The 25,105-nt window shown below is 46.8% G+C and overlaps 4 protein-coding genes and 1 long non-coding RNA gene across 5 annotated transcripts in view; 2 read left to right on the top strand and 3 right to left on the bottom strand.

Moving 5' to 3' along the window:
• Window positions 1–49: 49 nt before the first annotated feature.
• LOC131211512 (uncharacterized) lies at window positions 50–538 on the bottom strand. Its single transcript, XR_009156903.1, has 3 exons — window positions 414–538; window positions 246–360; window positions 50–178 (listed from the first exon to the last, which is right to left on the bottom strand). It is a non-coding gene; the product is annotated as an uncharacterized LOC131211512 (long non-coding RNA).
• Window positions 539–2,802: 2,264 nt separating this feature from the next.
• LOC131211629 (calcitonin gene-related peptide type 1 receptor) lies at window positions 2,803–14,679 on the top strand. The gene is made up of 10 exons (XM_058205188.1): window positions 2,803–2,866; window positions 5,199–5,375; window positions 7,367–7,499; window positions 7,646–7,736; window positions 8,589–8,680; window positions 9,995–10,121; window positions 12,408–12,509; window positions 13,603–13,721; window positions 14,058–14,238; window positions 14,419–14,679. The coding sequence occupies exons 1-10, from the start codon at window positions 2,803–2,805 to the stop codon at window positions 14,677–14,679; spliced, it is 1,347 nt and encodes a 448-aa protein (XP_058061171.1).
• Window positions 14,680–18,127: 3,448 nt separating this feature from the next.
• LOC131208832 (zinc finger protein OZF-like) lies at window positions 18,128–19,861 on the top strand. Its single transcript, XM_058201736.1, has 3 exons — window positions 18,128–18,238; window positions 18,292–18,409; window positions 18,477–19,861. Exons 1-3 carry the CDS (start codon window positions 18,198–18,200, stop codon window positions 19,644–19,646), a joined length of 1,329 nt encoding a protein of 442 aa, XP_058057719.1. The 5' UTR covers window positions 18,128–18,197; the 3' UTR covers window positions 19,647–19,861.
• Window positions 19,744–22,868, bottom strand: LOC131208833 (sarcoplasmic calcium-binding protein). Its single transcript, XM_058201737.1, has 5 exons — window positions 22,639–22,868; window positions 21,614–21,787; window positions 20,631–20,798; window positions 20,408–20,548; window positions 19,744–20,331 (listed from the first exon to the last, which is right to left on the bottom strand). Exons 1-5 carry the CDS (start codon window positions 22,759–22,761, stop codon window positions 20,101–20,103), a joined length of 837 nt encoding a protein of 278 aa, XP_058057720.1. The 5' UTR covers window positions 22,762–22,868; the 3' UTR covers window positions 19,744–20,100.
• Window positions 22,869–24,524: 1,656 nt separating this feature from the next.
• LOC131211461 (nuclear pore complex protein Nup88) overlaps window positions 24,525–25,105 on the bottom strand; it is a 45,627-nt gene continuing 45,046 nt past the window's right edge. The window contains exons 7-8 of the mRNA XM_058204929.1: window positions 24,764–25,021; window positions 24,525–24,692 (exon numbers count right to left, since the gene is read on the bottom strand). Coding sequence (XP_058060912.1) covers window positions 24,626–24,692; window positions 24,764–25,021 — 325 coding nt within the window. The 3' untranslated portion in view covers window positions 24,525–24,625. The remainder of the gene's footprint in view (window positions 24,693–24,763; window positions 25,022–25,105) is intronic.

The raw sequence follows: 25,105 nt of genomic DNA, 5'->3' as shown, positions 1-25,105 counted from the left end.
AGTGGTCAAGATTTTCTTGAGAGATTTGTGATACGTTCTTCGCTCTGTTGTGCTGTTCGATAAATTTTTCGACCATATCATTCTTTTCATTGCATCGCCAGCGAAACCGATCCATCTTTTCCAAACGAGATTCACACTTCGTGCACAAGTACGATGGAACTCCAGGTAAAATATTAATCTGTAAAAATAAGAGTCTCATAGAACAGTCTTCCTTGTGGAGCAGGGTGAATGTTTCAACAACAAACCTCAGCACCGGTGCATTCGGACAGCTTTTGAAGTTGAAATTGTCCGGAATAGTCGGGCGTAAGAGCCTCCAAAGTATCATCGTTCGACAGACACCATCGACAAATTTTTGCGTTTCTGGAAAATAATTCGCTATCATACCTTTGAATCCTTATTGAACACCAACTTACTCAACAACATCCTCTTTATTAATCAATGCCGAGGAATCCATTTTAACTGTAATCGTTTATTTAAGCAACTTTCTAAAATCGTCCAGTTTGCACTTGTTTATTAAACAAAGCTTGCTTCAATGGAATCTGCCGTTTGACAATCGGTCTGTTTTTGACAGCTTCTGGGGGCCAAGTTCGCGCGCCTGTGAGTGAGCCGCCGCTCTTTTCAAACAAAAAAATCAGTTACAGGGTGTATCAAGTTAGTGTATATTTAAAAAATAATTTCAAATAATGAGAAATCCTCAAAACTGTGGCGTAGCATTCAAAACGCGCACATAAACCGAGAGCACGGGCAGGCATCGAGATGCTTACGGATCCGATTAGATTACTTCAGTTTTAATTAACAATTCTGTGCCAACCGTTTGTTCGGCAGAGTGCTCAAGATGTTCTTGATTGATTTGTGATTCATTCTCGTTGTTCTGCTCTTCGATAAATTTATGGACCAAATCATTCTTTTCATTGCATCGCCAACGAAACCGATCCATTTTTTTCAAACGTGATTCGCATATCGTGCACAAATACGATGGAACTCCAGGAGAGAATTCAAGCTGTGAAAATATGAGTATCATAGACCAGTTTTTCTTGTGGAATAAACTTAGATGTCCGTTGTTACAATTTTACTACCTGTAGACCGGCAAAATCGAAGATTTTTTGTACTTTATATTGTCTGAATTCGTAGCGCGTTAGAGCATCCAAAGCATCATCGACCAACAGGCACCATCGACATATTTTTGCGTTTCTGGAAAATAATTCGCTATCATACCTTTCAAACCTTATTGAACACCAACTTACTCAACAACATCCTCTTTCTTAATCAATGCCGAACTGGGGGGCTACACGAGGCGTAACGTAATGTTTTTGACATTACAGATTAATGCCAAATTGCTGCGCCTCTGTCAAAACGTTTACGGGTCGGCCGAGGCGTAATGGGCGGTCCAGACGCTACGATAACGATAACCATATCTGCGTAACTGACGTCTCTGTCACTGACGCAGATCTACAAATCTGAACAAACGAGCATCAATTTGTGAACAAATCTCAAACAAGTGCCAACACGAGTCATCCAACTAGCTGTCAGTAAAACTGACCGAATTACATCCGTCGGTGTCGTTGCACAAAAATGGAGAGCACAATCTTCGTCGGCCCCATTTTGTCCGTATTGATGGATGGTCACCGAAGGTGTGACTAAATATCGCGGCATTTGACCACTTCCGTCGCCCGTATCTCTCTGCATCTTATCTATTGGTCGGCTGATAGATAGTGTGGTGATTTTGCATTCGTCACCATCGTTAGTTGAATGAGTTCGATTGGATTATGGTTGGATTCCATAATTTTATTACGGCCCTCTGTTGACCATCCTGGGCCGGATTACTGTAACAACGCAGATTACTTCGGTGTGTTCAGTTCACATTTGTTCTCAATAAAATACACAAACATTTTGGGGACGGCAATTTCTATATTTCTTATTAGTAGTTTTTCAGCAATCCTATCATCATTAACCCCACAATAAGCAGTGAACTAGCCTTAAAATGATTGGCCGAATTGCATCCATCACGATCGTTACACCACCGGCATTCCGTCTGTACGCCAATCCGCGGTTCACCCTGGCAGACATCGACACTATCGTACGAACAGCCGAGTGCCCGGTAGCGCCTGTCCGACGGATTATCGATGATCATTTTGAAACATTGGAAACTGGTCGATTGAATTATCTGGATCGTAGGTTTGAGGGCCGCAATCCGTAGCATTCCAGCGCCAGCAGAGCTGACATCACATTCGATGAAGTTTTCTTCACATATATCGTCACTATCGAGCTGATCGCACGAGAAACACCACAATGAAGTAGCTTGAAAGCAATAGAGTTTAAATATTCAAAATTTTACATTCTTCGGCCGCTCGTACCACTTACTTACCACTATGGACGGCGCAAAGTGCCACCAGAAGCGAGAGTAGAATTCGAGGTAGTTTCATTTCATCCGTTTCGCTGCGTGCTGAATTTGTGACTGACTGCCGAAATGTTCCATTCTGTTCCGTTATCGCGATGCCTTATCTGGCAGGTGACCGATACGAAGAAAAGTTTGTTTGTTTGTTTGTGTTTATTGTGTGCGCGATACGTTCGATTTGGATCCGATTGGATTTGAAAAGAGGGCATAATAAACCACGCTTTCGACGAGCGAATAAAATGGCGGGAAAAAGGCATTCAATTTTTCGGGAGGAGTACACGTTTGCCGGTCTCTCTGTTTATGTCCTGAGCAAGGTAGTAGTGACTCTCCCGTTGCACGTGGTATCTGAGTGCTTTTATCTGTGACATTCTCACTCTCTTTCAAATGGTGCCGCGAACGCCGTTACCATGGCACAGCCTGCGGATTGCCCGCCGACGGTGTTCGGCTGCCCTCAACCGATCCGGGCCCGAGGTACAGGAAGTCCGATCATTGCTTTAGCTTCCAGGCTCCGGACGACATCTGACACAGTTGCGTGCGGGTGTTGAATGCCATCGGAACGCCATCGACGGCGGTTTTGACCAGTCCGGTGAGGTTCCTTCGCACATCGGTAACAATTGGATAGCCGCGGCCGCGTGCTGTCGTTGATTGTTGATAGCCATGACCGATGATCGTGATAATCTTTGATACAAATGCTGTCAAGTGGTGAACAGTGAACGTGCGTGTTAAATTCTAATCATAGAAGGCGTCATCAAATTGCGAGTGATTATTAGTCGGTGACTGCGTACGGCATGAAAAGCACAATGCGTGTGTTTGATTAAAATAGTAAATAGTGTTCAGTTTACTGAGTGTGTTACGGCGTGAAGAATAATCCCAAAATAAAACTGAAGCGGAAACCCCCCAGAAAGCAGTGCCCGAAGCTCCTCTGAAGAGTGCTGTTAAATAATTCAGACCAATTTTCTTGGGTGCGGCAAGATGGTTAATTGAATGGGGAGCATCAATCTGGTTCCCGCAAGTGACACCGGTTACTAGACTGTTGCCAGGCAGAAGAGCTTATGTATGGAGCGAGTGATCCAAGACACCTCAGAACCTGCCGCAGTGCGAGCTGATCTTGCGAACGGTAAATATTTGAATTCGCAATTGCGCGATAAACAGTGTTCGTCATTAAATATGCATCTTCCTCACTTGCCTTGGCTAACGATCAAACTCGCCCTAATGGATTTCGGTGATATTTCTTACGCGTCACGATTTGGCTTATTAAATGTTATTCGATGACGACTCTCTGTGTTGCATGAAGGATAAGGTGGATGGGTCCGGCCGTAACTGAATGCCATTTCATTCGATATCCCAGACGATTGAACTGTTAACTATTCATCTTTTTTTTCCACCCAATATCCTGCGTAATGGTGCCCTCCTAACTGTAATTATATTACATCATACCAACCGCTCTATTTAAAACTTTTTAGCCGCCGGAAAAAGGCCGGACAGGATTTCACGGGAAATAATTGCATTTAGCGTGAAAACACCGTGGTGTGATTATAATGGTGCATTCGATCGTGTGCACGATTGGAATAAATCCATCGCCCTTGGCTCCTTGGTTCTGGGACCGGATGGCTGCGATGGCCAAAGGTCGGGCCGGCGATTGGCGGACGGCAAAGGTGACAAATGTTAAAGTTGAGCACGCTCTCGCTGCTCCCCTAGGAAATGTTGTTTCAGTCAACGGAACCGGTTCCGGAAGGTAAAGTATCGAATTGCCATTTCCGCTCGGCACTGCAAGCACACGAAGGGAGGTTTGTTCATCAAATTTCCGTGTGCCAATTCGTTTCTTTTGCCGAGGGCTACCAGAAGCTGGCTGGCGATGGTTTTGCGAGAACAACGAATGAAATCAATGATCGAAACACTAATGATGTTGTTGCGTTTCTCGCCGACTCAATCCATGGTCGCAACCGTTGCGAAGCGAGAGTTTCGAACAACCGAACAACCGGAAGCTAGAGAGTATACTGGTCAAATCGGAATGTGGCATTCCGATTTGACGCCTAATTACAAACGATGCCGAGTGTTGAAACTCTAATATGAACAATTTATATTAACTTTACCTTATTTCAGCACCATCACTACCTTCACAAAGCTTCCGATGACGATAATACTAAGTCAGTATTAACCCTCTAGCTTGATCTAAATATTGTATCAATATGACGGCACGGCATAGCTATTTTATTGGCTTTGATTGACTACTTGATTTACTTTTTCTAGATTTGATTACGGCTCATGATTACTATCGATTCATCGGCGCCACTAATTATTCCGGTATCAAATTGCAATCAAACTTGCATCACAAAACTACTGAGAATGTGCATAATCAGGAGAAGATTGCAGTTGCAGGTGTGTCTAGTAATGTGGAGAGCATGTCAAGCGGGTTGATGAATAATTTCATGGTTCAGCGTCATGCTGATTACAAGAGCTCAGCATCCACGGCTCATAGTGTTCAGTTTTAGCCTATCCATTGAAGGTCCTATTAAATTTTAATGTTGTTCAGGACTCGAAAACATTCATCGGAAATCCAAAAAGTGCGCAACGCAAACAAGAGCAACACGTGGTTTGCTGAAGAACACGTTTCGTTTACTTCCACGGCCTCTACTGTTACTGTTACGGCTAATACAAAGAGAGGGCGAGGGAAATAAATAACTCGAGATATCGTTCAGCTTGGATATCGAATTAAGGGGCATTGATCCAATTTCTTTCGTTTCGCGAAGTGAAGTGTACGTGTTTACTCTTGTGCTTGTTTGTTCCGTTCCTTCTCTTCCAGCAACAAATAGACATTTCAGCCGGACCACCATGTTGGCAGTGGGCGAACAAGATGGTGCTGAGGGGCAAGGCGGCCAGATACAGTTCGATAGGCTCGAATTCGGCAGTCCCGAGGAGCTCATGCATCATCTGTACTATTCCTGCATGCGCGCGAATGCCACCGACCCGGCCGTGGATGGTAGGTAGCAAAATTGTAAACTTATTATTTCGCATTATTTCTCCAGGACAGCTATTCTGCAGATTGGTCTGAAGTTGAAACGGTTTGCATCTATTGTTGAATTTACCACACGCGAAACATGAACTGCTGCAGCTTTGGGTGACAATTTTCTCGACCGTACCAGGAACAAACTCACTTTCTTGACTCAACGGCTTCAGGCTTCTGGTGTCAGAAACTTTCAGCAAAAACTTAAAATGAATCCTTGCGCGGTCGAGAAAACGCATTGTGGGCTTTCCGACCACTGGGTGGTACAATTTGAGTTTGAGAATCTTCGCTTTGTACTGGGTTTGTGGCGGTTTTTCAGTTTAGAAAACGTGTGGTTGAGTGGTGGTGAGAGCACCGCCATAGGTTGGTTTGCTTTAATTTTCTACAAAAACCTCAACTCGTTTTGCAGCGCCGCATTTTAGAACAATGCAGGAACCGTCAACTCTACGACTCCTTGTCAATTAAAGGATATTGAAACTGCTCTATTTCCAGCCATTTCCTATGGCAAACAATTTAGAACACTTACAAAGACGGTAAGTGATCCGGACGAAAGTTCGAACGTTTTTAAATGAATATTCCATCCTGCTCTTTGAGATTATTGATTGACTTTCGTAACGCTGCACGACCTTCCCGAAAGTCGTCGGCGTAATCTGGTGTTTAAATTGAGTTACGGCTCAAGTTAAGCCGAGAGATGCCGAGAAAGTCAACCGTCCGGAGTCAGCGAGTCTCCAGAGGGGCGGATGGGTGAGCGGCATATGGTGCGAGGGGCGCATATGCCCAATCCTGCCGGTTCCGTGTATTCTTAAACCTAATCTTAAATTGTAGGTGACGACGGAAACTTGTGCCAACAAGCGATCCATGAGAAGAGTTTGTGGCCCGCACTTGCACAGCATAAGCCGCTAGTGCTAGTGTCCTTGAGCATGAAGTTTAGTAATTAGTGGATGGATTTTGGGACGGGACGCTAATTGTCTTGCTACACGGTGGATAATTTTTATTTAATTTAATCGCATGGTATGCGGTTCTGGCAATTTTGTGCAAGTGGAAGTGCGGGCAAAAATGGAAAAAAATAAAAGTTAGGTTATTATTTTTATAAATCTTTGTCTTACACGGCATACGGCTAATGGAGGCGCATGGTTGTTTTGAGCTTAGCGAAGAAAAATGGGAGGCCGATCGATGGGATCGGCTTCGATAGTCGATATACTGCTGTGACTGTGAACCGTTTCGAAAATTGTAACGAGCGCAGGCATAGATTGCATAGAGTAGGAATTATTTTAAAAGTACATAGATTTAGTTATAAGCGAATTCCCGATATTCTTTGGCCATTCTAGTTAATTCCGTACACCGTGCCCGCGAACCATGCAAACGTACAGAGCGATACATCACAGCAGCCCGACGAAATTGGCAAGGCATCGGCATCCTTTGACAGACGCAAATAATGTTTATTGGCTGTAGCACCGTTGACACGAGCCAACGGTTGAAAGCAAATTTGTCAGCGTATTACCAATCCAATGACAAAACGCCACATTTTGTGGTCTTGGATTATGATGCGGTTTTATTCGTTCGCGTATCGATAATTTGGGTAACATTAATATTAATCAGCAAAATCAACCGGTATATCAATCGGAACATAGCTCGACAAATCCTGACCGAGCGAGCAGTGAAGTGTGAGCGGTGTGTGTTTATTGGCGTACGGAGGTTTGCAAACGGCCCGGCCTGAAACCACATCCTCGAACCATTGCCACCTGGGAGGTGTTCGAACAATGTGTACTACAACGCCGGACTCGTTGTACGACAAATTTGTGCTGTGCTTCACGTAGCAACACGTCTCTTGCATTAGCGGTACGGCGGCCAACAGCCATTACCTTTCGCAACTAACGCCCCATTAGGAGTCTCTTTTATCCCGAACCGTTCGTAACCTTAAAGTGACCATTTTTTCTATCTCTTCCCCTGGCACACAAAAATAAAAGGCACCAAAGCGTACTGTCCTCGCCGCTTCGACGGATGGTCGTGCTGGGAACCGACGGTTGCCGGTACGGTGGCGGAAAATTTTTGTCCAAACTTCATCCTGGGCTTCGACTCGGGGCGCCTCGCCCATCGGACGTAAGTATATCCGGTGTCTGCCGGTGGCGAAGCTTTTCGGTTTTCCGATGAAAGGTGCCTTGAAGCTCGGGGGAAATTAGCATATGAATTTGGGGATAATTTTGTCACGCTTCCTGTCCCCTGGTGGCACCTCTGATTTTTCGCAGCTGCAACGAGAACGGGTCCTGGTTCGTGCACCCACAGTCCGGCCGGGAGTGGTCCAACTACACGAACTGCATCGACACCGACGACATGCAGGTGAGAAATATGATTAGTGCCCCGGTCTCCAAGAAATAGTCTTTTGCACAAAGTAGATTGTACGGCTCATACGAGAACACGGAAAGATAATTAACCTGCAGCCCGTTCCGTCTTAGGGGAAAAAGGTTTTCTAATTCCTTATCGCGCTGTGTCACTTTGTCTCCACCCTCAGGCCCGATAGCGTTGAGTTCACGACATGAGAAACGGTGTTTTCCACTTACGACGGTAACCTCAAGCTGCTTCGATGGCTTGACACCGTCACGTCTTTTGTCCGTGAAAGGCCAATAAATCAATTACTGTAGGGATCGGTTCCATCGGTCTTTGCGCCGCTCAATCGGCAGCTTGAGGGACATTAGGTATGTTTCTAGTTGCGTCGTGTTGCTCTTATCGCTCGGAGGTGCTCCAAAGGCGCCAGTCGCCGCTCGGTAGACTTTGCTCTCTGATCTAATTCACGCTGATGACGTTATAAAGCGCGCCGTAACGAGTAATCATAGTCCGCGGACGCCGGGACAGCGGGCGCAAAAAACGGGGACGAAACCCAATCAACATTATTTTGGCTTTGGCACCAACAAATTGTTTCACTCGCTTTCTCCAGCTCGTCATGGCCTGCCTGGCCTTAGCAATGGTAAACGTCAGCCCGTAGCGAACGAGCCTGCTCTTGCTGATGCGAGCCATTTTCTGTCCTCCCTTTTTTCCCGTCGCACGAAGGTGGTAAACTAAGGTCCTCGTGCTGAATATTTAAAATAAAAGTCCGCCTCGGAGTCATAATTTTTTGCTCGTCAGATGGGATGTAATTTTGTTGCTTGATTTTATCCGCTTGTCTAATGCACGAAATTGGATGTTTCCTTCCAGCTTCGGCGACTGGTGAACGAAATTTACATCAGCGGCTACATGGTTTCCTTCTTAACACTCATTATATCGCTCTGCATTTTCCACAGCTTTCGGTAAGTTCCATCCGGTGTTCCGGTGTATTCTTGCGTCTAATGGGCCGTTGCCAGTGGGTTCTGTTAGGTTGGTCAATTCGGTGCATCACATTGTTAGCTCGAGAGCTTAGAACGATGAAAGGCAATGCCTCGCGGCCTACTTCTTCGCAGTCGTGCTGAGCTAATGAACCATTTTCACACAGATCTCAGTCGCCCTTTGTAGATGACTAAGGGTTGCCAACGGTTGCTTGCCTTCGATTGTGGTTTTGATCGAAATCGGAACAACCAACGAAGAAAGGACACTTTAAACACTTTACCGTCCATCGGATTCGAAGGATTTTTGTTCGAAGAAGCTCGTAGAACGCACACTTGTCCGTCCGTTGGTCAGTTGAGCAGCAGCTGACAAAAAAGGAGCACGGCTCGTTAGGACGCTTCTTGCCCAATCCGGGGTCCGTCAGACAGCTGAGCTGAATAATGGATGGCCCTTTGATCCCTTTGAAAGGTATCGGTGCGCTCTCTTTGGGCATCTACTCACGGCCGACACACTAGAAGTGTAACTTTCTTTTCGTCTTGCAATCCTTTTCAACGCGTTTCGTGTTGTTATTTGGCACCCATGCATTATTTCTAGCAGATTTGGAACTCACCCAACGGACGCCCCATCGAAGGTTTTCCCACGCCTTTCACCTCACGGGCAGTGTTGAGCTTGAATATCTTACTATCTTGTCCAGTTTTTTTTTTCAATCTCGCACGCGCTTTGGACGGCCCTTTGCAGTCTGCAGCTTGACCGAGTAAAACAATTTCGTGAAAACCCGAACAATCAAAGGGCTCCCCCGAGGGCGGGTTAGAGTCTGAGATTTGGTATCGGGAGCCACATAACAACTTCTCGTCCCGAGTCACGGTGTTGGTGGCTCATAGTCAATCTTGCTTCAGAAATCGATGCTAAACAGATTCCAAGGAATTGCCCAACCAAACCCGCCGAAAGCTGATACTTGGCGGTTGGATTCGTTTCCTCTTTTTGGTTGCCAAAAGTTGGTTGTTCTCCTTTTACCAAGAAGTAAAGTTCAAACGTGCGGCGCCCGTACAATGATTCAACAATTATGAACAGAAGAGCGACAAATGTGAGCAAAACAGAAAAGAGGAAAACGAAATCCAATACGGCCGTTGAATAATTCAAACCGAAAAAAAATTAAACGCCTCCGGCAAATGTCAGGGCAGGGCGAATGAAGTTGGAAAACTTTCTCGTTTTCCCGAATAAAAGACGGGCCGTAGTGGCTCAACCGTGGCCAGTCTTTTAGTGAGAATCGGTGTGTGCCGTTTTGATATTTTTTTTTGCAGGACCTTAAAATGCACCCGGATACGGATTCACATCAATTTATTCACCTCATTGGCACTGAGTTGTCTGTTTTGGATCGTCTGGTACAAGTTTGTCGTCGAAGACCCGGACGTACTGAAGGCGAACTCGGTAAGTGTTGGCGCTGGGTGTCGGGAATTAGTAATCGCGACAAGTGTTTTTGGGCACCGTGTGGAGATGGAGTGGAATCGATCGATTCGATCATGCCGAGAGCGAGAGCACGACGGAAACCGAGCGTTAGGATGCAAACGTAGCGAAGGAATTTGCATATATTGTTCATATTGCATGGTCGATGATCATTCGTTCGAGTGGACCATTCGTTCGTTCGAAACGGACCATGGCCTGCCCGAGAGGTGGCCTTACAAAAGAGGGATCTTGTTACAAAACGATGTACCATCTCGAAGATGCCGATGGAACGGTGCATTAGCATAACGCAGCGCCGGGAGGGCAACGGCACCGAGGGGATGCAAAGCAAGAAAGTGGGCGAGGAGCGCATAAGAAACCCGTGTCTCGGATGCCAGAAATCCGAACAACCCGGGACTGCCGGAAGTAGGAAGCCAGGGGACCACCAGTTGCATAGTTACCCCGCTGTTCGCTGTTCCGCCATTTCTTTTGCTCGTGTTTATTTATTTATAAACTTGTATCATGCTTCATTTCGATTCCATTCTCCGTGCTGCCCATGCTATTCTCTGCCGCTTAAAGGCAAAAGGTTAAGAGCGAGCGTCTGGAAGCGTGCTTTTTTATATTAAATCAAATGAACCGTAGCTCGTAATTTGTTGTATTATTTTTAATGAATGAATATGTAATACCTGCGGCGCTGCAAAACTTTCCGCATGACGGGTGTTTAATTCCGAAGTTTTCAATGAACCAAGCGCGGCGGCCACAGACCGGGAATGATTCCTCGAAGCATGATCAGCGAGGAGTTACCATCGACTTTTGCATGACGAACTGCATGATACGGAAAATGTGGTCCCGGTACATTTGTGTTGCAAACATCCCTAATTAGGTTTGTTTTACGGATTGTCTGCTGACTCTACATGTGTGCTGCTTAGCAATATATGGTGGTTGTGGCAGCCACATGGATCACAATTAATGAATCGCCTGTCGAATGAATCACTTCTGGAAAACGTGTTGCTAGCGACGAGATGACCATGCGCTTCATAATGGACAGACACAAAAAGGCACCATAGTGAAGTGTGTGTAATGTTTTATGGTTAAAGTCAAATTAGTGGTAATGGTAGATTTTTTTTCAATACCAACTAGCTGCGAAGGAAAGGTACCGAAACTGAAACCCCCCGGGACACATTTCCCGTTGGTCGAGAGTGTGGAATTTAACACCGCCAAGCAACGTGTTGTTTCTTTTTAGCTGTCGGGTACGGTACACACGAGATCGGGTACGGATTTTGCAGTGGCCACTGGATACTCCGGTTTTGCACCATAGTAAATAACTTTCACTGTTGCTCCACGAACACACGATAAAAACCCTCCCATTTTATGGTTTGTTTGCAACATATGCCCTCACAATGTGTGTCCCATTGGATGACCCGGAAGGCCCATAAACCCTCTCGGCTGCACACTTGCCCTATCGCAGCGTACCCGGATGTGTGCCATCCGGATGCCGGCCGAACCGCCGGCCGGTGGTTTTGCATGGTTGCACATTTCGCGAGAAAAACCTTCAAAGCGAACGCAATGACGCGGCGGGTTGTGTAATTTAGAGTTAACATAAAAGTATTTCACTGTCATAATCACGTACTGTGTCGGGTAGAAAAACTAAGCCCCTAGAAAAGCGCCACCATCATGCTGGTGCATCTGCAGGCTACATTAAGATAGTTTTAAAAGAAGGTTAGCCGGCTACAAGCGTTGCTGTGGATCACAGTGGCCCAGGCCAGCCAGCATCCTGGTGGCTGCCAAAAAGCCACGGCCTCCTGCCGTTTGCACTCGACCCAAACTATGTGCCAGGGATTTTGATTAGTTTCACCATAGTTGGCGCTGTGGGTGCCGTTTTCTGCTTAAAGCCGCCATGCTGAGAAGCCCCTCGAGACACTGTGGACGGAATAAACCCGGTGGTCAGAATAATTGTACGACAGCTTGGCCGGCGAGGTGAGGAAAAATTAAACGGTAAAGTTGCAAAACGATGACACGCATCGAGGTGGGGGCCTCTCGGTTGCCCTCCATTAATTGCTTTATTCTCGAGAAAGGGTTTAACGGGCGTACCGTGACGTCCGGAACACAACCAGCTGAAGTGGCGATGCTGAGGGTTCATTAAAATTGCTGCTCTCTTCTCGCGCATTGATCCGTTTTTCCGATCGATCCATCCAACACCGGGTCCAGCAGCCTTTCACTTCCCGTCTCCGGTCTGTGTGGCACTAATTTTTCCCCTGTTTCGCTTTTTTGTAGAGCTGGTGTATCGGATTGCACGTACTGCTGCACTACCTCATGCTGGTGAATTATCTTTGGATGTTCTGTGAAGGATTACACCTGCATCTGGTGCTCGTTATTGTAAGTATTATGGCCGTGGCCGTTCGTAAGCAGCCCGTTCGGCAAAAGTGTACCACTTTCCCGGGGGATCAATTAGTTTTCTTTTCCCGTACGCACCGGTATCTGGGCCCTTATTACCGGCACATTAAAATGGGGTATAGTTTATGGCCGAGGACGTTCAGCGGGGTTGTCCGTTCCGTAAGGTCGTGTTTAAATAGCCCGCAGTGTTCGCGATGAAATTACATTCCATCATAGTGAGAAACAGTGAGTGAGAAAACATTTTCTCACTTTCTGTGAGATTGACCGCCCCACTATGCTCGCTAACTCTATTGTTTTGTAATTTGTTAAATTTTCAATTTTTACAGCCATTTTAAAAGACTTTTTATTTAAAGATTAGTCGCTTTACCATTAATCACCGAAATAAACGATCAACCGTTGAAAGACGATTCCCGATGATATAAACATTTGCTTCTAAAGTGAAGATACTTGTCCAGCAGACCTCTCATTATTCATTTACCGGCCAACTAATGGCCCTATCGGGAGTGTCTGTTCAACTGGCGATAATGTTAAAGGTGTTTACAGTCCAGTGTAAGCACGTTACACGGAGAAGACGTCAAACTTTTTTCGATATCAGATATGGTTGGCTTCGTCGCCCCATGTATTGGATTAGCCTCCTTGCTTCCTGAGCGATCCGAAGGGGGAAATCCCTTTCCATCGCCCGATGGCCAACCCGATGACCACATCGCCTGACATCGGCTGTCCGGTTCTTGTCCGTCTACAAAATCAGTATCGTGACACTCGCTTTCCATGTCGCAGACACTGAACACAGAATGGGGTCATTTCCTCATTGAGGAGCACATTTTCTCTCCGATAAGGAAGTGTCCCCGCCTCGCGCGCAGCAAGTTGTTCCTGTTGTTTAGTTTGCCCACTCCTGGCCGCGGTAACCGGACCCTCGGCATCGCAACCGCAGCCCAGATGGGCGCAGGAATAGATACTTCGAAGTGGACCAGCCTGCAGTGGCTGGTTTCCAGGAGGTGGAGGTCCTGGCCAGGCCGCATGTCTGCAGCCGATTCAATACAGTTCGATCATATTTTGCTTCTCGTCATCGTTTAAGGTCTTCATCAAGGATATTGTCGCACTGCGTTGGTTCGTCACGATCGGATGGCTGTTGCCGGTGCTCCTGGTCAGTCTGTATGCCATCGTTCGCCACAGCATGCCGCTCGACACGGACCAGTAAGTTTTTTATGGTGGGCATTTTTATGACCTTGTTTGTAGATACGGGCTCTCCGCGGATGATGCCATCATCCGGCCGGAGAAACCTGCTGGTGGGTTGAGCTTTTCGGACTATTTTTCGGTTTTTCTATAGCTCTTTGAAGAGTGGGCAACATTGAAGGTTTTTGTGTCCTGAATTTGGGAGGCTGGGTACGGCTTTACGTCACCGTAAATTTGTCGGGTGACGATGATGGGCCGAAGATGTGATTTCCAACGGGGCACCCCTTTTACGTGTGAAGATTAATTTAATACAAAAATCAATAGCCGATTTCCGTTATCGTCTCAATCGCTGCCCAGTTGCTGGATGGACGAAAGCCACGCCATGTGGCTGCTCACGGTTCCGGTCTGCTGTTCCCTGCTGGCCTCGCTGGTTTTTCTCATCAACGTAGTGCGTGTGCTACTGACAAAGCTTAACTCCACCTCCCCAAACCCGGCCCCGCTGGGCCTACGGAAAGCCACTCGAGCGACGCTAATTCTCGTAAGTATTGCGTGGCCCCCGGAAAGGCTGCAACACTAGTTTTCCCGGAAAAACGGTCCCCCGGGAACGGTGAAGACGATGGCTTTTGGCGTCACCGATTGGGCGCTCTGTTTACTCTGCTCTCTCTCTCTTTCTCTCTCTCTTTCCACTGTCGATCCGGAACCATTCCGGAAAAACTAGATCCCACTGTTTGGCCTGCAGCACATCCTGCTGCCGTTCCGGCCGGATAAGGGCTGCCAGCTGGAGCGGTATTACCAAATCGGGGCCGCGCTGCTGATCAGCCTGCAGGGTCTGTGCGTATCGTGTCTGTTCTGCTTCGCCAATCACGACGTGATTTTTGCGGTGCAATGTTACCTGAACCGCTTCTTCCCGGACGTCGTGACGCACCCGTTCCTCGAGAGCGGCCAGCCGGCTACCCAGAGCCGCGATGTGGCCGTATGACTGCTGAACGTGCGCCGCTCCACACCGACCAGTATTAGCCACGCCAGCAAGCAGCAAATCGCGACGCCCGACGAGCCGGGTGCCGTGTGAAGAGCCTAAAGGGACACGCCGGAAGCAGAAGGTCCATAATCCGTCCCTTCCGCGCGGCAGGGAGCCCACGATACGGCGCTGCGGCGTCGAGAGTTTATTTTTCCTCCGTAAGCACTTTATCGCTGGACAATACAAGGGACGCGCGGGCACCGTCCAGAGATTAATGTCTGGAAAAGAAGCGATAGAAATAAAGTTTATCGTTCCCCGCAACCGATGCGGAACGGCGGGTATTGGAAAGTGTAGCAACAACAAACCGCACGGATCGGGAGATTAATCGGTTTCGTTTAATTCCTCGCGAACTTTTCGCGCCCAAATTCCGAGCATCCGAAAGAGGGTGCAACGCTTCCTCGGACACACCGAAACACTTCGCGAAGCGTTGTCGTGCGGCGAAATGGTTGAATTAAAAACTCGATTTTCATAACGATTCATTCAAAACGATGGCCGGGCACTTTAGGCTATAACGGTAATGTGATTCGTTACCTTAATTAGGTATCATTATAATGCTATTCGCACACGAGCGGTGCACTTGGTGTTGTGCCTTCAGTCAGCAATGGAGCGTGTACCACGCTGCGTACTGGTAGCCATTACGCTCTTCCTCGTGGCAGTTGGTCCGTCCCGGAGCACCATGCTACAGAACTATCTGCAGTCCTGCGCGGGTCACGTTCGAAGTCCGAAAATCGATCCTAGAAACCTGATCTATCGTTGGTTTCCATGGTTTTACGTCAACCCTCCTCAGCGTACGACCAAAACAGCGCAGCCTCACCGTAGTACTACCGTTCGACCTAGTTGTTCGGCCAATGAAACGTACGTCCAGTTCGGAAGAGCCTGTGGAACGTCCTGCGGAACGTACGGACAGTACTGTCCGTCGCTAGTGAAAATGGACCGGTGCATCTGTAACCGGGGGCACGCAAGGAACCGGAACGGGACGTGCATTCACTACCTGGATTGCAAGAAAGAGATGCAAGATGTGGAGTTCCTACACTGACCAATAAATGTTCGCTTGAAAATGAGTTGTCGTACAAACGGCATGTTACGAAAACTGCCATTTTTTGCCTTATTCACAATCGGCTCTTTGTACCGTGCGCGGGTTGTGGGTTAGACAGATGGGCGGATAGACGGATGTTTGTTCAGCTGTACTCTGCGCCGTAAGCGGAGTTCACCATGTTTCACGGTTAACAGTAGCTGACATTAGTGTGCTAGCTACAGAACTACCGTTACCATGAAGCGTTCCCTCTTCGTTGCCGTTTTTGTAGCCCTTGTGCTTCTTCTGGTAAGCGAAGGGACTTATCTACGATGTCAGCCTAATGATACGTGATACTATTTTGCAGAGTGCTGCCCAAGCCCAAGTGGTCATAACAAAACCAACGTCTCGCGGAAGGCCGATGGCGCCCACAGCCGGATAGGAGAAAATGCAGATACAAGTAAAACCTGAAGTTTGAAATGGAATAATTCGATTTGACAGTATAAAGGATTGCAACTACAGTATAATTTCTGTTCATCATTGTCTTTTATTGGCTAGATTTTTTAAAATAGTTTTTCCGAATTGATGTCTAATTGGTCAGAAGTCGCTTCGGGAGTGGACTCATTGTGAGGGATTATAAATTTTAAATTGGCTTAAACGTTCACATAGTAATCGAAGCATTGGTTGTCTTTTGGGCAGGGGGTTCCTTAGCGTGATAGGTTGCCAAATAACGTCAAGGTTTACGCTGGTCGATCGACACAAAATCGATTCTGATTATGCACTTTTGGGAGTTTGTAACTAACCGGTTAACCTATTTTGTTTAACGTTAAAACGTTTCATGGCCATGTTCTTTAAGCGTTTTGCCCATTTTCACAACTTGATTTACGCCACTTTGTTCACAAACATTACAGTCTGAGGAATCATCCTTCCAGTAGTGCCATCGACGCTATGAACAGTGATAAAAAAGAGCGAAAGGTTTAGTCCAATAAACACGTCGGCGATAAAAAAAACCTACGATAAATACCGAGAACCTCCTTCTTTACAATTTCGGGGGCTGCTTTTCACAACAGCCGCAACTGTGGTTTGTTTGCTCAAAAATTGTCTACGACGTAACCCCAGACAGACAGACAAATGCGCAGGACGTGGATTAACGGATTGGAATACCGGTGATAGCCGGCTCTTGGAGACCGTTTTTGTGCATCGTTTCGCAGTGATTGTTTTGAATGTTTTGGCATCTGTTTGCCGGGATTCATCGTATATAAGTGAAGCCAGCTTTAAACGCCCCATATTCATTGTGAAAAGAGATCTAGCGTTGGAAAAATGAAGTGTGTCTTTATATTTGTCATCCTCGGAGCCCTGCTCCTCTTCGTGGTAAGTAACTCTTTGGCAAGAGTTTCGATGTTCCCCATTTTATTTCGTGTACATTTCTCTCAGAATCTGGCGGAGGCCATACCGACTCATGATCACGAATGCAAAACGCATGCGCATAGAACTAAGCCAACCAAAACCGGACACACCAAAACCAGACACACTAAAACGCATAGGACAACTACTGGCAGCACAACGGCAGCTGCAACATCTTCCACAGCAGCCTCTTGAGCCAAGCTGGGTCAGATTTAAAATGTGATGACCTCTCAAAGTCATCGCGTTGTAAAATATTGTCACACTCGGAAACCTGTCGTGGCAGAAACGATTCTTGAGAACGATACGAAAGCCAAATAAATAAATTACACGATTGCAAGTGGAACTAACATGCCACGTTTTATTGTACGCTCGTGTGATTAAGAAAGAACAGGGTGAATGTCAACTGAATGCGTTCGAATGCGAGTATTTGGAAGAAATGCAGAAAATGTAACATTATACGGAATTCTGATTCGAGTTCCTCAGTTCCCTGCTATGATAACTGTTTTATGTAAACTTAACAAATCTTTACTCTAACCGGACGGCTGGATACTGTTGTGATAGGAACACTAGATGCTTAAACAGAATCGTGTTATTTGTATTTTGTACTAATCGTGTTCCAGAGATCTGTTTTCGCAGTTTGTTGAGTTTTTTTTTGTATCAAAGATATTCTACTATACTAAAGATATACCCTAAATATACTATCATTTACAAGTGTTTTATTTTTTTTGTAATAATTTTGTATCCTCGTAATTATCATTATTCGAAATCATTATTTAAACTTAAGCACGGTCCAGGCGCTACGATGCATCGCTACGATGTGTCTGAGCAACGATTATCGTAGCGTCTGGACCGGGTTTTACACAAACTTGATACACCCTGTAACTGATTTTTTTGTTTGAAAAGAGCGGCGGCTCATTCACAGACGCGCGAACTTGGCCCCCAGAAGCTGTCAAAAACAGACCGATTGTCAAACGGCAGATTCCATTGAAGCAAGCTTTGTTTAATAAACAAGTGCAAAGTGGACGATTTTAGAAAGTTGCTTAAATAAAGGATTGCAGTTGAAATGCAGTCTTCAGCATTGATTAAAAAAGAGCATGCTGTTGAGTAAGTTGGTGTTCTATAAGGATTCAAAGGTATGATAGCGAATTATTTTCCAGAAACGCAAAAATTTGTCGATGGTGTCTGTCGAACGATGATGATACTTTGGAGGCTCTTACGCCCGACTATTCCGGACAATTTCAACTTCAAAAGCTGTCCGAATGCACCGGTGCTGAGGTTTGTTGTTGAAACATTCACCCTGCTCCACAAGGAAGACTGTTCTATGAGACTCTTATTTTTACAGATTAATATTTTACCTGGAGTTCCATCGTACTTGTGCACGAAGTGTGAATCTCGTTTGGAAAAGATGGATCGGTTTCGCTGGCGATGCAATGAAAAGAATGATATGGTCGAAAAATTTATCGAACAGCACAACAGAGCGAAGAACGTATCACAAATCTCTCAAGAAAATCTTGACCACTTTGCCATACCAGCCATACCAGTGCAAAAGCCATACCAGTGCAAAGTCTGTGACAAAACCTTCCATTCATCAGGCATACTATCAATGCACTCGAAAATTCACAATAAGGACCATAAGTGTCCTCATTGTTCGTCAATGTTCCCAAGTTCATTTAAGCTAGAGATTCATATCCGCACTCACACCGGCGAAAAGCCATTTCAGTGTAAAGTCTGTGACAAAGCCTTCCATTCAGCAGCATTACTGGCAAAACACTCGACAATTCACAAGGAACACACAAAGTACCATCAGTGTCCTCACTGTTCATCTAGGTTCACACAGTTAGCTGGTCTAAAGTATCATATCAATATTCACACCGGCCAAAAGCCATACCAGTGTAAAACCTGTGACAAAGCGTTCAGATCACCAAGCGGATTGTTAGGACATTCTAAAATTCACAATAAGGACCAACCGTATCGATGTCCTCACTGTTCATCAAAGTTCGCGCATTCGTCACACCTAAAGATTCATATCCGCACTCACACCGGCGAAAAACCATACCAGTGTGAAATCTGCGGCATAGCCTTCCATTCAACAGCATTACTGGCACAACACTCGACAATTCACAAGGAACACACCAAGTACCATCAGTGTCCTCACTGTTCATCTAGGTTCACACAGTTAGCTGGTCTAAAGTATCATATCAATATTCACACCGGCCAAAAGCCATACCAGTGTAAAATCTGTGACAAAGCGTTCAGATCACCAACCGGATTGTTCGGACATTCTAAAATTCACAATAAGGACCAACCGTATCAGTGTCCTTACTGTTCATCAAAGTTCGCGTATTCGTCAAACCTAAAGATTCATATCCGCACTCACACCGGCGAAAACCCATACCAGTGTGAAATCTGCGGCAAAGCCTTCCATTCATCAAGCAATCTGGCATCACACTCGAAAATTCACAAGGAACACACAAAGTACCATCAGTGTCCTTACCAGTCCTTGAGCCAGTAATATAAAACAACAAACCACCAACTGGAGGGAAATGTCTCCGAATCTCGTATAAAACCAGAGGCGTTTGGCTGTATTCAGAATACGCTTTATTCTCCATTCTATCACACATGCTGCTTACATGTTGTCCAATTATGTTCCACCCCTTTCTCAGGCCGGCGGCTGGGATAGCATTCGAGTTTATGTTTTGTCACGGCATAGAACAGTATAAAAACGGATCGCGATCATCTATTCATGCCCCTACAAATCGGTGTGTCACGTAACTGTAACACGGAAAGCTCTAAGGTGCACGCGAAGCGGGGAGGACCAAATGTCCCAAAGTAATCACTTCACTCAATCAAACTTTCGTTTAAAAAAGCCCTATCGCTACACGCGTTCTGCGTCTGCAACGCGTCGGATAAAATATTGAATGCCGTACAAGGTGAACTGGTCTTCGTCAGCTGCGACCCTCAGACGTTTAGTGGTCAACCAGCGGGCCCCAGAACATCCGGGACACGTGCGTTTCCTTTTCGCTGACGAAAAAATCCTTGCCCAGCTTGACGAACTCATCGAGCGTGATCTGTCCGTCACCGTTCTTGTCGATCACCGCAAACGAAACTGCAGCATTTTCCTCCGTCAGCCCGAGACAGCGGAAGAACAGTTTAAACTCGTGCAATGAGATCGATCCCGATCGATCCTTGTCGACTGCCTGCGGAAATGGAATGCAGGGAAACGTTAATGCGCTTTAATCCGATTCTGAGGTCCCGCCACGCTGGGAATCTTACCTTGTACAGGTACGGCAGAAAACGGTGGACCTTTTTCTTCAGATCCCTATCATTCACGACGTGGTGCATCTCGGTCAGGTACTGCTCGACCGTGACTAGGTTGTAGGGCGTTATCTCTCCCCACTGCTGTTCCCAGGTGGTCTGTAAAGAGCATCCGTTTATTGTAGCAACCGATTGCGGAATGGTGCTGACCAAAAGCTGTACACGTATGCGCAAAACTCACTCTCATTATGGCACGGAATTCATCCTTCGCTTTGGTGTCCAAGTGACCCAGGGAAGCAAACTTTTCTGTCAGAAGCACAAAATCGTCGTACGAAATGACGCCATCCTTGTTAACGTCTAGTAGTCCGTGCAGGGTGCGCATCTTGCGGCGCCAAAAGTCCGAGTTACCCTACAGTAGGCGAGAGAGTAGGGCAAATTGTGAGCGTTAGAAACCCGAGCTTTCAATCGCAGCAACCAGCGGTTGTCACTATTATACCACATTCCCACTAGAAGAGAGTAAGACCTGGGAGAGAAAGATACGAAACGAGTGTTTGATAAACTCACTTAAAGTTCGCATAGTAATCGAATCAAATGCTTTTGCGTCTGATAGTTTCCGGTACACCCCACAACCCAATTTGTGCCAATTGCAGCAATGATTCCGTCGCGGATCCGATTGCCGTAAGCCGCCGCGGAATGCAAATGAAACAGACATCATCCTACACGTTCCGTCTATCTTCATGCTTTGTTTTGTTTTTTTTTTTTGGGTGAACGTACAAAATGTGCGATTGAGAGCGATCGCGCGTGTGTTAGTAATGGCTGCCACGCTTCCTTTCGGCGTTTTTTTGGAGGCAACGCGGCATGGCACAATATGCTTGATAAAGAGCTCCGTGGTTGGCAAGCGAAGATCAGAGACGAATAATCGGGCCCTGGCGTGTAGTGCAGGGCGCACAGCGAGAAAAAGAAAACACGAGGGACACGAGGGCCAATCGACCACCATGTGCGCCACCAGAACGCGCGCTGCGAAGTTGCTCGAACCGAAGCCGAATATGTAATCAGGTGGCGGTAACCGTAAACTGCGGAGTATCGGCGTTTCGGTGTCCAACGACATCATGCTGCGTTTTAGTTAACCTTCCACAAGATCTCTTCTCGGTTCTTAAAGACCTTGAGCTTCAGAGCGAGCGAGAGCGAGAGACAGGGAGAACTATGTTTAGGATGGTTGCTTACCCGTTGCTTGCGATGGCGACGCGGTGCTGCTTCACGCTCATCGTCCGAGTCCGAGTCCGAATCCGAATTGTAGGCCCGCTCCGGAGCGGCCGTTTTCTTCGAGAACTTGCGGACTGCCGTCGAGACGAAGGCTCGCCGCAATTGGTCGTCCTTCAGGTAGCTGCTGGGTCTGACCTAGAGCGCAACGACAATGAGAAGTTAGAATTCATCCGGGGCACGAAATGGAAGACAGCAAAAAATAAACAGGTAATCGAAAACCAAACCAAGCAATTCCACTGCGGCAGTTGTTAATTGAGGTTTTACCCGTTTCCTGCACCGAGCCCGAAGCAGCATTCACGTTGAATACTTGGATGCACGATGTAAGGCACACAAATCATTATCACCATGTCAACAGACGAAAGCTTAGTGGTTGGTGGTAGAAGTGGGGCACAGCATCGAGAGAGTGTGATGGACCGATTGAACCAGTTGCACTCTTATCGTCGAGAAGATTTCGATGCATGATTAAAAGAGAAACCTTATCTAATTTTCTGACCCCCTACAGCACCGCAACGCAACACACGAAACCGGTGACATAATAAACCCATTTTTTAGGTGCTTTGTTGCTGCTGCCTAAAGTGGCCTGCACTGTTCGTTGTGCCGCGGCAACCGAAAGGCCCGAAATCATCAATCACCGAACGCAGCGGTGCGGTTGGTGGCGCCTGAATACGTTTTTACCACCATCTCCTAAGCTGAAGATATGTTTAGAGCGCATGCGCGGCGCATTTGTGACGCCGGAAGGGGCTCTGTTTGTATTTTGTTGTGGGTTGTTTGTGCGCTGTGCCTTTTGCAGTTGGCTTCTGGGCCAACACAGGGGCCATTCCGGTACATGGGAACATTTTCCCGTGAATATCGCCTGCGTACGGAGATAATGTAGCTGTTTCTAATAATGTTTCAAATTCCCTGAACACTTCCCAATTACGCAGTTGACCTTTAGTGATACGTTTGACGATTTTAAAACGCGTGAATCGAAAAATACAGAGCCTTACCTTTTCCATCGCGCCCGCAGTTTCTGTTGTGATGGCCGCCAACGTTGACGACATTGCTCCGAGTTGTCGCTCGAACAAAGTAGCCGTGGGCCGAATGTAGTTCCGCAACAGTGCGTAAGCCATTGTTAAGGTTTTTGTTCACCGAAAAATCACCATTAACCAACGCGGCAAGGTTTAACCTTTCACCTAAAGACACGCTCACTTTTCGTTCGGGAACCAACTTTTTTCGCTCTCAATTGAACAGGTTTACTTGGGTGCTGTGCAGTTTTCACTTCCTATAGCCGGCAAGTTTCGGCGATTGTTGCTTTGTAACTTGATTGGAACTCCAAACCGTTTGCTGGCAGAACTGGAAATGACGACGAATTTGAATTTTTCCTCCTTTGCCTCTCTCGCACACTGGCTCTCGCGCTCTCGCTCTGGTGCGTGGATGTTTTGGTAAATTTTTGGGTTTCGTACGAAGCTGGCGGCGGACGTGTTCGAAGTCTGGTTTTATTTTGGCAACCCAACACTCACACACCGCCAGAGTGGGCCCGGCTTCTTCGCGGCCACCGTGTATCCGTGTGTAATCATCGCACGCACACGTATACCGTACCCCTTTTGGAACGCAACCGAACGTTCCCAGCTGCCGGGTGCTGCACTTTCAAGTGACCTATTCCATCCCAGCGCGATAAGCAACCGTTCCGAAGAAGAACGAGCCGCCGTTTAAAAATCCGTTTTTCACTTACTTTGCAGGCAGAAACTTGCATGCGTGAAAAGTTTCACAGACGCTTTCTTTGGAGGCGTTACGTTACTGGCCCTGGTCCGCCGTGTTATCGGCGTGACAAAGGGATGAAGTTATGAAGTGTTATCGGCATGACGGCCTCTGGGGCTGCCTCTTCTGCGTTGCCCTTGCGGGATGCAGTCAAGTCAAGCCTCTCTCCAGATCCTGCCACCTGCTCAAATTGTTGGCCCACTACTGTGAAGCTGGAGGAGTTGTCAGCGTTCACTACCATTGACTTAGTTTTCGTAATATTCACTGTTAAACCTGCTGCCTTAGAGCAGTTGGTGAGGTCATCAACTTTGCTCTGCATGTCAGTTCGACGTTGCGAGAGCAAAACAATGTCGACGGCTAGCTCAAGGTCATTTAGCTGCTCCATCGTTGTAGGATTCCACGATAGTCCTCGGTTAAGTCTGCTGTCAATAGCTCCAGCAAGAATCTCATCCATCACGACATGGAACAGTAGCGGTGATAGTATGCATCCCTGTCTCACACCAGTAACCCTTATGGGGTCGGACAATACCTTGCACGAGAACGCGTCATACTGAGCTTCGATGAGATGGACCAGCTTATCCGGAACTTCTCTACGCCTGAGTGCGCTGCGGATGTTTTCCTGGTTGAGTCGGTCAAAAGCTTTTTCGAAATCAACGAACACCAGTAGGAGAGAGTCGTGGAGATCGGTGATTTGCTCCAGTATTATACGGATTCCCAGCTTAAGTCGAGTAGCCTCTTTCGCTAGTTGGACCAGCTTACCCTGCTGGGCAAGGGTCAATATGTTCCAAGTTCCGATTCGTGTCCCTGTTTTCATGCTTAGGGTCGTTGCCAATAATCCAGATTGAAATTTTGTTTCATTGTTGTGTTCATTGTTGTCAGGTACAGTAGGTTGTTAGCCTACGGTCCTTATCCCACGGTGGGGCTGCTGCTTGGTTGTAGTTTCTTAGCGTTACTCAGGGTGCGTCACGTGGAGGCGAACTACAGTGGCACCCCCAGCACCTGCAGTTTCTTTCGAAGCATAAAGCGTGAAATCTTTCACGAGCTTCCTCGCAGCCCGGCATAGGTGGCGCTGGCGTAACTAAAAGGGAGCATCCATTCGAGATGTTTAAATACGAAAGATAAACGTTTATTGGCAAAACGAGAAACGAATCGGACGAGGATAAAAGAAAACACGGATTTGCTCGAGCGTCTATCGCCGAAGCAGATTTGGTACGTGTAACGTGCGCTTGAGTCGACTTAGGTTAGGTTAAGAATGCTGTTCATTTTCTTGATGTCCTTCACGTTACGGTTGATTTGCGTGTACCTGTGAAGGAGAAAGAAGAGGAAACCATTGAAAGTTTCCGCAGCGCGCCGGGCACTCGGTTAGCCACTTACATTTCACTGATGATTTGCTTTATAATCTCTTCCTGCTTGGCCGGCAACGTGAACGACGGGCGCTCTTTCGGCCCGGTGCCGCTCTTTCTCGATTCCAGCTGCACCTGTTGCGTGGCGATCTTTTGCTTCGTCTGGTCAACGTTTATCTGCAGAACCTTCACCAACTGGTGCATCTTTTCGATCCTTTCGGTGAACTTCTTTTCGGAGTACGATCCCTTTGGCAGACGCAACGTGGCCAAGCGTACCACTTCCTGGGCCCTGTTTTGGCGAGAGATTGTGAGGTAATGAAGCAGTGAGCGAGATGAATGTATGGTGGGGGAGGTAATCAATTCGCACGCGTTC

Source organism: Anopheles bellator, chromosome 2 (assembly GCF_943735745.2).
Source record: "Anopheles bellator chromosome 2, idAnoBellAS_SP24_06.2, whole genome shotgun sequence".
NCBI classification, from domain to species: domain Eukaryota; kingdom Metazoa; phylum Arthropoda; class Insecta; order Diptera; family Culicidae; genus Anopheles; species Anopheles bellator.
Note: the sequence above shows the minus strand (reverse complement) of the source record. Positions and strands in the feature narration are given on the sequence as shown.

Bases quoted from the DNA above. Each gene is read 5' to 3' on its own strand.
- LOC131211629 (XM_058205188.1), top strand. From the start codon at position 2,803: ATGGCACAGCCTGCGGATTGCCCGCCGACGGTGTTCGGCTGCCCTCAA. The intron at 10,122-12,407 runs GTAAGTGTTGGC...GCTTTTTTGTAG, and splicing joins ACGTACTGAAGGCGAACTCG to AGCTGGTGTATCGGATTGCA. The intron at 13,722-14,057 runs GTAAGTTTTTTA...ATCGCTGCCCAG, and splicing joins ATGCCGCTCGACACGGACCA to TTGCTGGATGGACGAAAGCC.
- LOC131208832 (XM_058201736.1), top strand. From the start codon at position 18,198: ATGCAGTCTTCAGCATTGATTAAAAAAGAGCATGCTGTTGA. The intron at 18,239-18,291 runs GTAAGTTGGTGT...ATTATTTTCCAG, and splicing joins AAAAAAGAGCATGCTGTTGA to AAACGCAAAAATTTGTCGAT. The intron at 18,410-18,476 runs GTTTGTTGTTGA...TTATTTTTACAG, and splicing joins CCGAATGCACCGGTGCTGAG to ATTAATATTTTACCTGGAGT.
- LOC131208833 (XM_058201737.1), bottom strand. From the start codon at position 22,761: ATGGCTTACGCACTGTTGCGGAACTACATTCGGCCCACGGCTACTTTG. The intron at 20,549-20,630 runs GTGAGTTTTGCG...TGCTCTTTACAG, and splicing joins AATTCCGTGCCATAATGAGA to ACCACCTGGGAACAGCAGTG. The intron at 20,332-20,407 runs GTAAGATTCCCA...CCATTTCCGCAG, and splicing joins TTCTGCCGTACCTGTACAAG to GCAGTCGACAAGGATCGATC.